Below are 16,575 nucleotides of genomic sequence, written 5' to 3'. Positions count from 1 at the left end.
TGCGGGTGTGACTGTTACTCTGTGTGTGTGACTGTGTGTGTGGGTGTGACTGTATTATTCTGTGTCGCCGGGGGCAGCAAGGGCCCCAGAATCCCCAGGAGCACCTCAGTGCACTCAGCACTGGCTCCAATGTCACCCCCGAGCAAAGGCCCCTGATTCCTCCTGTCAGAGAAAAGAGAGTCCACAGGGCCTGGGTTTCCACCCTTCTCCCAGTGATGGGTACTCAGAGGTAATGACTCTTTCCAAGTTCAAGAACATCCTTTTAATCACAAACCACTCATCCACAAATGTGGCTATGGGGTAAGCAGCCTGGGCTGGGACCCTTTCCAGAGGTAAGTTGGAGTCACGTCCCTGCCCCCTTCCTAGGGTGGAGGTGGCCTCCAGCCAGGGGGGGCTTCCAGGTTAATGCCAGAGCCTCGACTACTTTGGACTCCTGTGAGCTCTTCTTGGTTGGAAGAAGGGGGGGTATTGCGGGCCTGCTCTGTCCCAAGGCTCCAGAAGCTGCCCCCGCCCAGGCCTGCCTGGCCTCACCCTGCAGCCTGGGTGCACGGCAGCCTGGGCCCTGCCTACACGATGCCCTCTGTGTGCTTGCTCTGCCAGACCACCAGTGCCGTCACCAGCAGGGTCACCGTGATAGGGACCACGATGAAGGGATAGAGGACGCTGCCAGGCGGGTCCCGCACGGCCCTGCCTGAGATGGGGCAGGCCCTGAAGTAGTGCCCGTGCACTGCCAGGAAGAACCTGTCCACCTCTGCGTTGGGCCAGAAGCAGCCTAGCTTCTCCGCCATGTGCCAGGTGCAGTCAGCCAGCTCCCTGTAGCTCCTGTGGATGGAAGAGGAGGTGGTGAGACCCTGGGCAGGCAGGGGAACCAACGCGGGACCCCAGCCAGGGGCGCTGCACTGTGGCCCCTCACGCGGCCCTGGAGCTTGGCTTGGAAAAGCCCTGGCACTGAGGCAGTGGCCCTGGATCCAGGAGGGCAGGGCCCCAATGGCTCCAGGGGGACTCCCAGGCAACCTGCATGGCGGCCCGTGGTGCAGGAAGCCCTGGCATGGCTGTGGGGCCTCTCACAGCTCTGTCTGCACCGGAAGGACGACCCAGGGTGGGTGGCCAATGAGGCCTGCACCTCGGCCACCAAATCCTCCGCCACCAGCTCCTTCTGCCACCCCGGGCAAGGTCACAGGCTGGTGTTGCGTCTGTGTGTGACTGTTATTCTGTATGTGACTGTAATCGTTATTCTTTGTGTGTGACTGTGTGTGACTATGTGTAACTGTTATTCTCTGTGTGTGACTGTGTGACTGTTATTCACTGTATGACAGTGTTATTCTCTGTGTGACTGTATGACTGTTATTCACTTTGTGACAGTGTTATTCTGTGTGACTGTGTGTGTGACAGTTATTCACTGTGTGACAGTGTTATTCTGTGTGACTGTGTGTGACTGTTATTCACTGTGTGACGGTGTTATTCTGTGTGACTGTTATTCTGTGTGTGACTATTCTCTGTGTGTGACTGTTATTCTGTGTGTGACTGTGTAACTGTATTATTCTGTGTATGACTGTGTGTGACTGTTATTCTATTTGTGACTCTGTGTGACACTGTCTCTGTGTGACTGTTATATTCTATATGTGACTCTATGTGTGTGACTATTTTCTGTGTGACTGTGTTACTGTTATTCTCTGTGACTATGTGACTGTGTAACTGTTATTATCTGCGTGTGACTGTTATTCTCTGTGATTGTGTGTAGCTGCGTTATTCTGTGTGTGACTGTGTGTGACTGTTATTCTCTTTGTGACTGTGTGACATTGTGTGTGACTGTTATTTTCTGTGTGACTGTGTGTGACTATTTTCTGTGTGTGACTGTGTGTTACTGTTATTCTGTGACTGTTATTCCCTGTGTGTGACTGTGTGTGAATAGCCGTGCTATTCTGTGTGACTGTTATTCTGTGTGTAACTGTGTGACTGTGTTCTGTGTGACTGTGTGTAACTGTTATTCTCTGCATGTGACTGTAATTCTGTGTGTTATTGTGTGACTATATGTATATATAACTGTGTTATCCTGTGTGTGACTGTGGGTGTGACTGTTATTCTCTGTGTGTGACTGTTATTCTGTGTGTGTGTGAGACATTCTATGTGTGACTGTGCAACACTGTTATTCTGTGTGACTGTGACTGTGTTATTCTCTGTGTGTGATTGTGTGTGTTATTCTGTGTGTGACTGTGTAACACTTATTCTGTGTAACTGTTACTGTGCTATTCTGTGTGTGTGACTGTGTTATTCTGTGTGTGTGTGTGTCCCTGTGAGTGTAACTTGTTATTTTCTGTGGGTTTGTGACTGTGTTATCCTCTGTGTGTGTCCCCGTACATGTAACTGTTGTTATTTGTATGTGGTGTGACTGTGTTATTCTGTGTACCTGTGTGTGGGTGTAACTGTGTTATTCTGTGTGTGAACCTGTGTGTGCAGGTGTGACTGTGTTATTCTGTGTGTGTGACTGTGCGGGTGTGACTGTGTTATTCTGTGTGTGTGACTGTGTGTGTGGACTTCACCACAGGGCCCCTGACCCTATCCTGCCATGGCTGCAGGTGCCTTTGCCCACAGGTATGGCTGCCACCAGGCTAGAGGGAAAGGAGTGGAGGTGGCTGTGCTGAGCTACGGGCCTGGGCAGCACGGGCAGAGGGTGTGCCATTGGGGTGCTCCTTGGGCTTGGCTTGGAGAGCAGCCATCACGGAGTCCCCTCTGCTCCAGGAAATCTAACCCTCGAAGTCGCAGCAGATGAGCTCATTCCCACCCTGCCCCTTAGGTGCTCTCAGGACTCTGCTCCCCCAGGGTTCTCTGGGGAGAGCAAATGCCATCTGTTTCTGAACAACTTTTTCCATAGACAGGGGTTTGTAGGCCACAGGCTGCCCTTTGAAATGAAGTGGACAAAACCCAAGTGGATCCAGCCATCAGTGCTCTTCCGTGTCATCTTCCAACCCAGGACGTGGGTGCCAAGTGCCTCTTCCAGCAGAGGAAACTGAGGCTCTGAGACTGCACTGGCCATGGGTAGAACCCAGACCACACCGGATCCTTCTGCCTCCAACCCTGCATTTCCCCCAACCCTCAACCTCCTGCTTCACAGAACAGCCCTGAGACTCAGGAAGAAAAGCACCTCTGGTATTGCATGGGGCTCAGAGCCTGTTCTCAGGGACTGACTGCCTGAGGGGTCTTGGTGGCATTCACTGTTGTCACCATTCCATGATAACTGCTGTTTTATAGACAGGGAAACAGAGGTTTCCTGTTTTATCGTTTTATAGACAGGGAAACAGAGGTTTGGGAAGGCTGGAGGGCTTCCGGGTGAGAGGGCCAGGGTGTGACTGCACAGGTCTCACACCTCACCACTGTCCCTCGCCCTTGGTGGCCAAATCTGGCCACAGCTTGAACACTTCCTTGTCTGGGTCCAAGTCGCACTCACTGGGGGTTGAGGCCACAGTGGGCATCCATAAGCCAGTAAGCCTTGAATGAGCCCTTGCCCCATAGGGGCAGCCTGAGTGCCTCTAGGGCAGTTGTCAAGTCCCCTTCACCTCCGTATCCACGATGCCAGTGTGATGCCAGGCTTGCCGTGGCAGTTGTGCCACAGGGCTGCAGCCAGGGTAGGAACAGGCTCAAAGCCCTTTCCACCATCCCAGACGCTTCTCTCCTGGGAAGCAGATGTCTTAGGCTGCTGAGGGAGGAACAGCACAGCCTGTCACCCCCAGGGCACAGGCAAAGACACACCATGGCTGGTGGAAGGACAGGAAGGAACTCTTTTTCTTTGGAAGGGCACCAGGAAACTATCCTGGCCTAGGATCCTGCACCATACAAAACAGAGGCCTTGGCTGGGCATGGTGGCTTATGCCTGTAATCCCAGCACTTTGGGAGGCCGAGCCTAGTGGATCACAAGGTCAGGAGTTTGAGACCAGCCTGGCCAAGATGGTGAAACCCTGTCTGTACTAAAAATACAAAAATTAGCTGGGTGCAGTGGTGGGTGCCTGTAATCCCAGCTACTCAGGAGACTGAGGCAAGAGAATCGCTTGAACCCAGGAGGTGGAGGTTGCAGTGAGCTGAGATCACGTCACGGCACTTGAGCCTGGGTGACAGAGCAAGACTAAGACTCTGTCTCAAAACAACAACAACAAAAAACAGTGATCTCTTCTCGCTGGGGAAGGGACAGGACAGTCGCACCCAAGACCCCAGCAGAGTTTGTCTGCCACAGGAAAAAGGGGTAGGAATTCTGAGGCAAAAGGCACAGGGAAGGGCCTGTCTAAACTGAGGCTGGATCAGGACACAGAGAACCCTCCCCGAGCCTTTGAACATAACCTTGGTGTAGAATAACAAGCAGTACCTGTCTACTGCCAAGAGAAAGTGGGGCGAGATCCACGCTGCAGCACAGGCAGGCAAGAGAAAGCTGAAAGCAAAGCTGAAAGCACCACACTGAGAAATCTCCTCCAGTGCCCTAGTGCCAACCCTGGGCACAAGGCAATGGCAGCTCATTGCTAGAGGTACTTGAGGCCTATGGTACATTGAAGATAACCATAACAACGACGAATCCCAAACCCAGTTCAATTCCTAACAAGATTGACTCAAATCCCACACTAACAGTCTGACAGAAGAGGCTTACCCATTTCCACCTGTAAATACTATTGACTGTAGTCACCTCTGTTCTATACATGCATGTTCAGTATTCAATAAAAATTATATATATATTTTTGTTCAGAAGTAACAAAAACAACCAATCCATTGCCAAGAGGCAAAACAATGAATGGAATTAGACTCAGAGATGACCTAGATGTCAGACAGGTATGTTAGAATGGCTAGTGATAATGGGTCTAGTGGAAAGGGTAGACAATATGCATGAACAGATGGAGAATTTAAGCAGAGAAGTGGAAACTCAAAGTCAAAGACAGTTGCTAGAAATAAAAAGACATGGCATCAGAGAGAATTCCTTCAATGGGCCCATCAGCAGACAAGAAAACTGAGGAAAGAGAGAAATTGAAGATATGTCAGTAGAAATTAACCAAACTGAAACACAAAGAGAAAAAAAAAGTGGGGGAAGACTAGAGCATCCAGGACCTGTGTAACATGACAATCCTGTAAATGACATCAACTTCAACTCATAATGTGGGAGTCCCAGAAGGAGGAGAGGGAATGGAGAAGAAATATTTGAAGAGGTAATGGCTGACGCTTTTAAAAAAATGATGAAAGACATAAAATTGCAGATCCAAGAAGCCTGGAGAATCTAAAACAGGACAGAAAACAAAGCAGCTACAATAGCAAACAACCACATAGACACATCAAAGTCCAACTAATGAACACCAAAGAAAAAGGAAGAAATCTTGAAGTCAGAGGAAAAAAGGCATACAGAAGAACAGTGAGTTGTAGCAGATTTCTTAATTTCTTATCAGAGGCTTGTCATGCGGGAAGACAATGGGCAACATCTTGAAAGTATTAGGGGTTGGGGGGAGGGGAAACACATTCTTAGAATGTTTTCTACACCTAGGAATTTTCTATATTCTAGGAATTCTATACCTAGAAAAAAATACCTTTTGAAAATGAGGTTGAGGCTGGGCACATTGGCTCACACCTGTAATTCCAGCACTTTGGGAGGCCGAGGCAAGCGGATCACTTGAGGTCAGGAGTTAGAGACCAGCCTGGCTAACATGGTGAAACCTCGCCTCTACTAAAAATACAAAAATCAGCTGGGCGTGGTGGCGGACACCTGTAATCCCAGCTACTCAGAAGGCTGAGGCAGGAGAATTACTTGAACCTGGGAGGCGGAGGTTGCAGTGAGTTGAGATCAGGCCATTACACTCCAGCCTGGGTGACAGAGCAAGACTCTGTCTTGAAGAAAACCAAAAAAAAAAAAAAAACCCAAAAAACAAAAAAATAAGAGGTTGATATAAGAACCTTTTGAGAAAAAAGAAGCTGACAGAATTCATTGCCAGCAGACCTGTGCTACAAGAAATGTCAAAGAAAGTTCTTCAGTCATAAGAAAGAATTTGAGATCCATGTGAATAGATGACGGGCTCCAAAAACAGTGAAAATGAAGATAATAGAAGGATACTTTTCCTTATACTTAATCTAGAAAGTGAGTAAATGGATCAGAGGTCAAAAATCAAATGTGAGGAGACCCTCGGGGGCTTTAAGAGGCTATACAGAAAAAGTAGGGGCCTCTCCAGCATCCCAGCGCCCTCTACCCCAGCCCCTATCATACGGTCACTGTTTTTCCTCCCTGGCCGCCCTCTAGATCACTGCCCTGAGTGCACAGCGCCTCCCGCAGCCCATGCAAGAGGCCTAGTAGATGAGGCATGAGGAGGGACAGGCAGCAGAGGGTGTGCCCTGCCTGTGGGCACTGGGGTATGTGGTCTTTCCAGGTGAGCAAGGACTCATGTTTCAAGAAGAAAACAGAAGTGGAAAAAGCCGCAGGAAGTTGTGACAGTCTGTGTCTCATCGTGGGGAAAAAAACGAATGAGTACATGTTATGTGGCTGGTCCACGGTAAATGTTAGACGTGCTATTGTTGCTGAAAACCAAGTCTAGGCTTCTCAGCTACAGGGCTAAACAGTGAGAATGCTGCCTCTTTTTTTTTGACCAAGTCTCGCTCTCTCATCTAGGCTGGAGTGCAATGGTGTAATCTCAGCTCACTGCAACCTCCGCCTCCCTGGTTCAAGCGATTCTCCTGCCTCAGCCTCTAGAGTAGCTGGGACTACAGACACGGTCCACCACACCTGGCTAATTTTTGTATATTTAGTAGAGACGGGGTTTCACTATGTTGGCCAGGCTGGTCTCGAACTCCTGACCTCAGGTGATCCACCTGCCTTGGCCTCCCAAACTGCTGGGATTACAGGCGTGAGTCACTGCATCTGCCCAGTGAATGCTGCTTTGAATGATGATCCTGTCCCGTATCTCAGACCCTCCAAACCCACAGGCAGTTTAGGTTTTGGTGTTCTGCAGATCAGTGATACATGATCCTGAACACTGCCCCCCGTCCTCTGAGGCGCGGAGCTGTGGCATTTTTCGGAGGAGCTATTGCCATCTCTGCACTGGCCAAACAGAACAGGAAGGAGCGGATGCAGGAAGCCACGCCACCACAGAACCCACACTGAGGCCACGCTGAGGCAGATAGGGCCGTGTGTGGGTGGGCTATTCTGGGACCAGGCACTCTCTCCTTGATACGTTAGCCTTCTGGATTGCAGCGCCACCCACGTCTAAAAATATCTCTAATGTGCTGTCGGCTGCCCACTTCATCCTGTTTATTTATACAGAAGTGACAGCTGAAACCTTCAATAAATGTTGTGAGCTCCGTCAGTGAGGATGTGATAAAAAAAAATTCCCCTCGGAGTACAGACATTCTTCTGCCCAACAGAACATAGAACTGACTGAAGGACCCAAAATAGTCATGAAAAATACACCCTGACTCGAACTCCCCAAAGTTTCAGTTCTCATGTCACTGAGCAATTATCCTTTTTTGGCTAGGACTTTCTATTCTGGGGCTCAAAGCAAACGTTGCTCGGAATGTTCCTGAATCCTATGGCGGGAGTTTCCAGCATATCTGGGTCCCAAGTCAAGGCCCGGCACCGCAGTTCATGGTGGTTCACTTGCTGGTAAGAAAGTGTCATCGCTGATGCTCACAGGTGAGTCGTCTACTCTGGGGACACCCTGAGGTTGCAGTTGTCCCCCAGCTACCCCTGGCTGGCCCTAATATGAAATATCAGAGCCTGGGCCCTGTCACCCACAGACCTGGGTTCAAATCCCAGCTCCACCTCTTACCCAGAGTGATCCTGGAGACCTCATTTGCCTGTTCAAGCCTTAGTCTCCTATTAAGATGAAGAGACAGGTCCTCACTTGATTGGCTCATGAAGTATACATTTCTTGTCCTTTTTGAGTTTATACTTAAGCAAAAGGTGACCAGGTAATGTGTGTCTAAATCATCAGAAAATCGGAGGGGAAACCACTTTTGGCTTTAAATTCACTTTTTTACAATTTATTTATTTATTTTAGACAGGGTTTTGCTTTGTTGCTTGGGCTGGAGTGCAGTGTGGCATGATCTTGGCTCACTGCAACCTCTGCCTCCCGGGTTCAGGTGATCCTCTTGCCTTACCCTCCAGAATAGCTGGGATTACAGGCGTGCACCACCACACCTGGCAAACTTTTATTTATTTATTTATTTATTTTATTTATTTATTTATTTATTTATTTATTTATTTATTTATTTATTTATTTAGTACAGACAGGGTTTCACCATGTTGGCCATGCTGATCTCAAATTCCTGGGCTCAAGCGACCTGTCCGCCTTGGCCTCCCAAGGTGCTGGGATTACAGGCATGAGCCACCACACCCAGCCTCAGTTCACTGTATCTGCATCAGCATTTGCCTCCCTCTACCCTGGAAGATTCAGCCTGGTGGCTTCCAGCAGCTTTCATTACCTGCTGGGGCGGGAGGTGCCACCCCATGTATCCTGACAGCCAGCGTGGGTGAGCCACTTGAGGCTGGCTCGGGGAGCCTGTCCCAATGCCAGGCAGACTTGGGGTAGGGATTCAGATAGGGTGGTGTATGGGTGGCTACAAAACACAGAGCGGAATCCCCATGAGGCATTTAAATCACTGTTTCTTCTAGAAATACAAATGACTACCAGGCATGTGAAATGAAAGACCACACATCCAGATGGCACTTCTCTTACAGATGAGAATGCTAGACTGGGCGCGGGGGCTCACACGTGAAACCCCAGCACGGTGGGAGGCCTAGGCCAGAGGATTGCTTGAGCCTAGGAGTTTAAGACCAGCCTGGGCAACACAGTGAGACCTTGTCTCTACAAAAAAATACAAAAATTTGCCAGTGATGGCGTGCACCTATAGTCCCAGCTAGTTGGGAGGCTTAGGTCAGAGGATCACACGAGCCCAGGGAGGTGGGAGATTGAGGCTGCAGTGAGCTGCGTTCCTGCCACTGCACTCCAGCCTGGGCAACAGAGTGAGACCCTGTCTCAAAAGAAAGAAAAGAATGCTGAATGCTAGTGAAGGTGTAGGACACTGAGGCAAGCACTCACAGCATTCCTCACGGAAGATAAACTGGTACAATTTTTCTGAAATACAATGTGGCAATACGTATCAATAATGTCAAACTCATAGATGCCTCTTGACCCCATAATTCCATTACTGGGGTTTATCCTAAATTAATAATGTGAAATATAGATAACAGTGATCTAATAAGGTGTCCACTGCAGATTTATAATTATGAAAAACAGCAAACAACAGGACAGTGGTCACAGAAATTATTTATGAGCGGCTCTGTTATGTAGCTGTTAAAATTATATTTAGGAAGAAAATTTTAAGATGTAGAAAAATATTTATGTTCTAAAGCTGGGCAAAAGAACAGCTCTCATGCCTGTGATCTGAGCACTTTGGGAGGCTGAGGCAGGAGGATCGCTTGAGGCCAGGAGTTCAAGACCAGCCTGGGCAACATAGTGAGACCCAGTCTCTCTGCTAAATAAATAAATAGTTTTAAAAAGCAGCAGCAGGTTAGACCAGATACCACAAACAGCCTGGACTGGGGTAAAATGGTCCACACGGGCAGGAGACACACCAGAACGTTACAGGAGTGATCCCCACCAGAATGGTGATAACACAAAGGACTTTTCTCTCAACTTGTTTGGATTTTCTGGGTTTTCCACCTTGAGCATACACACTTTTTATAATTACATTTAACAGCTCATTTTGGCAGGAAGGCTCACAGGAAACTAGATTTGACATCACTGCACGTGCAGCCACCGCACCTGATGTCTCGGGCAGTCTGGGTCTTCCCACCAGATGGCTCTGATATGCAGGTGGGGCTGGGACTCTCTGGTGACAGTGGCTCATGGGGCAGGCGTGCAGTGCAGACAGGCAGTGGGGACAGGACATTGGGCCTCTCCAGTCTCAGTGGCCTCCTGTGTGGAATTGGGGGCCCTGCGGGACCCAACTCTGAGGCAGGAAGGGGCCCTGTGGGAGGGTGAGTGGGGGTGCAGGGTGGGCCCTGGGGGCAGGACCCCACTTTCCTCCTTGCTCTGTCCCCCCCGCCACCCCCTCTGCAGAAACCTCTGCATCCTCCTGGTCCTCCTGTTGCTTATTCCATCTCCCTGTCCTTCTGGCCCCTCCTCTTCCTCCTGATCCCTCTCTCCTCCTGGCCCCTCCCTCCTCCTCCCAGCCCCTTCTTCTTCCTCCCAGCACCTCCTCCTTCTCCCGATCCCTCCCTCTTCCACCTCGTCCTTGCTCCAGGCCCCTCCTCATCCTCACTCCAGCCTTGCTCCGGGTGGCAGTGGGGCATCCTCACTGACTGAAGCCCCCTGCCCTTTCTAGCCCCGGGAGGAGAGGCATCCCCCGCAAAGCGCTCCTCCTCTCTTCGCCTTGGGCTGCACCTGTGAGCTCCCCATTCTCCCTCCTCCACCTGAAGCCTGGGCCGTTCACTTCTGGTTGTGAACACGTGTGATTGCCTATCCCCTGAGTTATCGCGGCTCCCCTTCCCTCAAGGGTGCCCTCCCCTCCTGAGGCCCCATCACTGCGCCCAGGATGGGGCAGAAGTGACTTGTCCTGGTGGATGGGTTATTACAACTCACATAGCAGCTTCCACCTTTCTGCAGTGAGTTTGTGGGGGCCTGGCATCTATGCACCCCTTCTTCTGCCTCCTCCAGTTTAGTCAGGGGCAGCCATCAAACCCCTCCACTGCCCTCCACTCTGCATGCTGGGCTTAGCCACAACGGGCTCTCCAGGCCACATCCCACACCCTGGCACCTGCCCCAACCCACCGTCCACACCTTCCCACCCCTGCTTCACGCCTTCAGGGCTCACCATTGCACCTGTCCCGGATTCAGAAGCCTCTGTGTGGGTTGCTCAACTGGGACCCCTCCCTCCTGCTGGCCACATTCTAGCCACACTCCCCGCTCACCTGGGTCCCCTCCCTCTTGCTAGCCACATTCTGGCCACAGTGGCCAGCATTCTGCCTCAGGGCCTTTGCACGTGCTGTTCCTTTTACCTGGAAAGTTCTTAGCCTCATCTTCACAGGGCCACCCTAGGCTCACCCTTCACTTAAATGTCATGTCCTCAAAGAGGCCTTTCTGGATGCTTCAATCATATTTGGCTCCCCCAGCAAAGTGGGGTTTTCCTTCCTAGATGTGCGTTACTTTGTGCCTGTCCATGGATTCATGTGATTATTGAATCACTGTTGGTCTCAACAACCAGACTGCAGATACCACCAGGGCAGGGAGGGTGAGAGCCAAAATCCCACTTACTCTGCTCACAGCGGCCACCTCCAAGGCAAAGTGAAACAAAGGCTAAAGGAAGACAGCGAGAGAGGGCTGTGCCCAGGAGACGCAGACAGAAGGTGAGCAGGGGTGCAGATCCATGGGGCTGTCAGGGATACTCCACCTAGAACAGTCTCAGCACCACGCCGCAGTGCACAGACGGCCGCAGCTGCCAGGAACGCAAGAACGTGGGGGACTTAAACACACCTCCCAAGGCTAGGTAGATAAACAGTAGCATAAAATGATTATGAAAAATAATGTTAATAAACTGATGCAGTGACTGATAAAGGTTCCATTCTACAGAGACTCAGCCAGCTTTTCAAAGGCCCCTGGGTCCGTAGTAGGCAGCAAAAAGAGACTCATCACATCCCCAGAGAATAAATCGTAAGTCAATATTCTTAGGCTACAATATTGAAAACTAAAAATTAGTTTTAAAAAAGGATATATTTAAAAAAACGGAATTCTTGAAAGATCATTCACATAATTTTGAAGTCATGCGAGAAGTTAAAAATTCAATTACAAAATATTAAGAAACAAGAATGGCAAAATACTATGTGTACAAATGAATGGAATGGGGCAAAAGTGGATTCTGAGAAAAATTAACAGTTGTAAATTATCTTCTTATTAAACAAAAATACATGAAAATAAACAAAATAAGTATCCAAAGCAAGATATTTTTTAAAAAGAATAAATCTCTCCAAATGGCAAATAATTTGTCCATCAATAATTATTAAAAGCTAATATTGGCCAGATGTAGTGGCTCACGCCTGTAATCCCAGCACTTGGCGGGGCCAAGGTGGGCAGATCACTTGAGGTCAGGAGTTCAAGACCAGCCGGGGCAGCATGGCGAAACCCCATCTCTGCTGAAAATACCAAAATTAGCCAGGCGTGCTGGCACACACCTGTAGTCCCAGTTACTTGGGTGGCTGAGGCACAAGAATCCCTTGAAGCCAGGAGCCAGAGGTTGCAGTGAGTCGAGATCGTGCCACTGCACTCCAGCCTGGGCAACAGAGTCAGACACTGTCCTAAAAAAACAAACAAACAAATAAAAAAATTAAAAAAAAAAGAAAAGAAAAGTTATAAGAGATTAATGTGTAAAAATAGTTTGTTAAAAATTGGAAAATCCTCTGTGAATTGGGATACTTTTTGGGAAATTATAAACTATCAAATATTGACTTAAAAAGGAGGAATTCCAAGAAGAAAAATGGAAAATGTTATTAAAGAATTGCTGTCTCAAAAGGCCCTAGATCCCACGCAGTTCTTTCAAATTCTTTTTTTTTTTTCTTTTTAATTGAGATAGGGTCTCACTATGTTGCTCTGGCTGGTCTCAAACTCTTGGACTCAAGTGATCCCACCTCAGCCTCCCAAAGTGCTGGGATTACAGGAGTGAGAGGCATGAGCCACTGCAAATTCTTAATGTGAAAGAAAAAGATGTGGAGCTTCCCAGTTCATTTAAAAAAGTTAAGAAACCCTGATCCCAGCCGGGCGCGGTGGCTCAAGCCTGTAATCCCAGCACTTTGGGAGGCCGAGACGGGTGGATCACGAGGTCAGGAGATCGAGACCATCCTGGCTAACACGGTGAAACCCCGTCTCTACTAAAAAATACAAAAAAAACTAGCCGGGCGAGGTGGCGGGCGCCTGTAGTCCCAGCTACTCGGGAGGCTGAGGCAGGAGAATGGCGGGAACCCGGGAGGCGGAGCTTGCAGTGAGCCGAGATCGCGCCACTGCACTCCAGCCTGGGCAACATAGTGAGACTTCGTCTCAAAAATAAATAAATAAATAAAAGAAACCCTAATCCCACGCCTCTTAAGATGGCATGACATGTGTCTCAGTGCATGCGCACATGGACAGAACAGATGCTCTTCACTTCCACCTATGTATTCAACTCCTCTATCCAACGCTAACAAATTTCATCTAGCCATATAGCATATTTTATTTAAAGGAGGGCTAATCTCAGGAATGCTTTAAACCTGTTACTACAAAATCACACTTTAATATACCATGGGAAAAAAACACACCATCATTTTCGTACACATTGAGAAGGCATTTGAGAAAACTCAACATTCGTTTCTGATTTTTTAAAAAAAGCCATAACCTTGGAAACACAGAAAGAGACTATTTTCTTAATGTGATAAAAATCTCTCTCTCGGCCGGGCGCGGTGGCTCACGCCTGTAATCCCAGTACTTTGGGAGGCTGAGGCAGGAGGGTCACCTGAGGTCAGGAGTTTGCGACCAGCCTGGGCAACACGGTGAAACCCCGTCTCTACTAAAATACAAAAAATTAGCCGGGTGTGGAGGCGTGTGCCTACAGTCCCAGCTACTCGGAAGGCTGAGGCAGGAGAATTGCTTGAACCCGGGAGGCGGAGGTTGCAGTGAGCCGAGATCGCGCCACTGCACTCCAGCCTGGGCAATGGAGCGTGACCCTGTCTCAAAGAAAAAAAAACCTCTCTCTCAAAACAATAGGATGCATCCCATTTAGGACTGGAACGTGGGGCCATTTTCATGGCATCCAGCAACAGGCTTATTTTGCATTTAGGCGGCCGGGGCTGGCTTCTCCCTTGTGGTTTCTGCCTTTGGTGTCAGGGCTCCCACCCAAGATTCCGTGAATAGCGGGACCTTTCCAAAGCAGGGAGGGGCTAGCCACTTACTGCGCCACTTCCTCTGTGGACAGAGAGCCACGCTGTGGCCTGGCGTGCGTCAGGCGTGGGCAAGCGCGGGGCCGGCTTGTCTTTAAGAGGCCTCAGCCCAGGCCCTGGGGATATGAAAGCCCAAGTGCTGTAGCTTCCCATCTACGTCTGTGTGTGTGAGTAGGGCCTGGCTTCCTGTCACTTCTGCCCAGCACTGCCGGAGGCAGCAGAGAACTGGGCACCTTTTGTTTTTCTTGACACCGGGGAAATGTATAAGGAAGTCTTGTTAACTGTTTGATGAAAAACACTTCAGCACACTGTCGCTGGCCCGGGAAACGTGGGCTGGGCCAGCAGGCTCTGAGCCAGCTGTGCACACCTGGAACTCCTACTGGGTGAGTGGCTGCTCCCATACCCCTGGGACTTGCAGCACACGCCAGGAAAGGCAGTTATTGTCCTATCAAACCCTTCCTAAATCAGACTGGTCAGAGAGTACAGTCAAACTAGGAAAAGAGCCAAGCGTTACAAGTCCTATGTACCTGTACCGGCCCAGGGATGCCTACACATTTGACCTACCGCACTGCGGAGACAGGAATGCTTTGAAATAAGTGTCATCATTGCATGCAAATGAATATGTTAAACAGGAATTTTCCCCAGGTTCTGACTATGGTTTATCTATTTAAGTTGAATTAACAGGGACTTCTGACATCTTAGCAAAGCCATTTTCCCAAGAGCACAAGGGGAAATGCCAACTCCATTCCTCTCCAAAGAATTACAGCATCTGGCCAGGCATGGTGGTTCCGCCTGTAATCCCAGCGCTGTGGGAGGCTGAGGCGGGTGGATCACCTGAGGTCAGGAGTTCGAGACCAGTCTGGCCAACATGGTGAAACCCTGTCTCTATTAAAAATACAAAAATTAGCTGGGTGTGGTGGTGCACGCCTGTGGTCCCAGCTACTCAGGAGGCTGAGGCAAGAGAATGACTTGAACTGGGGAGGTGCAGATTGCAGTGAACCGAAATTGCACCACTGCACTCCAGACTGGGAGACAGAGTGAGATTCAGTCTCAAAAAGAAAACAAATTTTAAAAAAAGGCTGGGCATGGTGGCTCATGCCTGTAATCCCAGCACTTTGGGAGGCCGAGGCAGGTGGATCACGAGGTCAGGAGTTCGAGACCAGCCTTACCAACATGGTGAAACCCTGTCTCTACTAAAAATACAAAAATTAGCTGGGTGTGGTGGCGTGTGCCTGTAATCTTAGCTACTCAGGAGGCTGAGGCAGGAGAATCGCTTGAACTCAGGAGGTGGAGGTTGCAGTGAGCCGAGATTGCACCACTGCACTCCAGCCTGGGAGACAGAGCGAGACTCCATTTCAAAACAAAACAAAACAAAACAAAATCAAAAAAAGAAAAAAAAAAGGATGACAGCAACCGTGAGCATGTGTTTCTGAGGTTTCCACTAAGACTCTTGGATCTGTAAACAAGAAGCTTCACCACAGGTTTTTTGCAAATACTTCGCCAAATCATGGAAGCCAATTCCATTCCACACCTTTGTTACCAGCTGAATACTGCACTTCACCAGAGACCGGGCCCTTGCTGAACAAGGAGGCCAAAGGCCTCTCTCCTGCAGGAAAAGGAACAATGTGAATAACGCACTGAAGAAAGAATCTTGGGAGGGTTCGAGGAAACAGGAGGAAGACAGATGAAAATGGGCCCAGTGTTCTCACTGCTGTGGAGGAGGCCACAATTCCTCCTGTGACACTTGCAGTGACTGTAGAGCATGCTAATAAAGCCAGAGAAAAAGGCCAGCCCTCTCTGCATGTTGAGCAGGGAAGGCAGACACGGGACCACCTGTGGCCTTATCCTCACCTCCCCTTGCTCATGGCCTGTCTGGGCTTCAGGCTCTGTCCTGTCCCATGTCATCTGCTCTTTCAGTCTCCCTCTTTCCTGGCCTGAAGTGTAGCTGGTTTTCCCATTACTGGGATGGAGCTGAGGCCCAGGCAGTGCCTGTGGTTGCATGCTGGGCTCTGGGGTCCGCTAGGACTGATGGACACCCTGTGACAGCTAAGAGTGCCACACGGAGCATCTGGTGAGCTGCAGGCATGTAAAAGAGGGACCCACTGAGGCTGGGGCAGGTGACCCCACCATCCCCACGGACAGCACACCACACCCCCAGGACATTTAAAGGCCTGGCCCCTCTGCTATCCAAAAGTCTAAGAGGCTGGGTGCAGTGGCTCACACCTGCAACCCCAGCACTTTGAGAGGCCAAAGTGGGAGGATCACTTGAGCCCAGGAGTTCCAGACCAGTCTGGGCAATACAGAAAGTCTCCCCCATCTCCACACAAAATTTAAAAAGTTAGCCAGGAGTGGTGGTGTGTGCCCGTAGTCCTAGCTACTTGGGAGGCTGAGTCAGGAGGATTGCTTGAGTCCAGGAAGTCAAGGCTGCAGTGAGCTAAGATCACGCAACTGCATTCCAGTCCAGGCGGCAGAGGGAGACCCTGCCTTAAAAACGAAACAAAACAAAACAAAAAAAGTCTAAGAAAATACTAAGACCTGTTTCCCTGAGTGAGTGTGACCCTAGGGCAGGCGTTCTTATCCCTCCTTATGGACAAGGGCGCTTGCTGAGGTGATGGGGAGGTCCCCGAGGCAGCAGTGCAGAGTGGGGAACGGTCCAGGGG

General features: G+C 49.7%; 1 protein-coding gene across 1 annotated transcript in view; it reads right to left on the bottom strand.

The window, feature by feature from the left end:
- Positions 1–239: 239 nt before the first annotated feature.
- The window catches only part of LOC111553756 (receptor activity-modifying protein 1), a 35,902-nt gene continuing 19,566 nt past the window's right edge, over positions 240–16,575 (bottom strand). Inside the window, exon 2 of the mRNA XM_026452853.1 lies at positions 240–822. Coding sequence (XP_026308638.1) covers positions 567–822 — 256 coding nt within the window. The 3' untranslated portion in view covers positions 240–566. The remainder of the gene's footprint in view (positions 823–16,575) is intronic.

This window comes from Piliocolobus tephrosceles, unplaced genomic scaffold, assembly GCF_002776525.5.
Source record: "Piliocolobus tephrosceles isolate RC106 unplaced genomic scaffold, ASM277652v3 unscaffolded_41185, whole genome shotgun sequence".
NCBI lineage: Eukaryota > Metazoa > Chordata > Mammalia > Primates > Cercopithecidae > Piliocolobus > Piliocolobus tephrosceles.
This window is presented reverse-complemented; position numbering and strand designations above follow the sequence as displayed.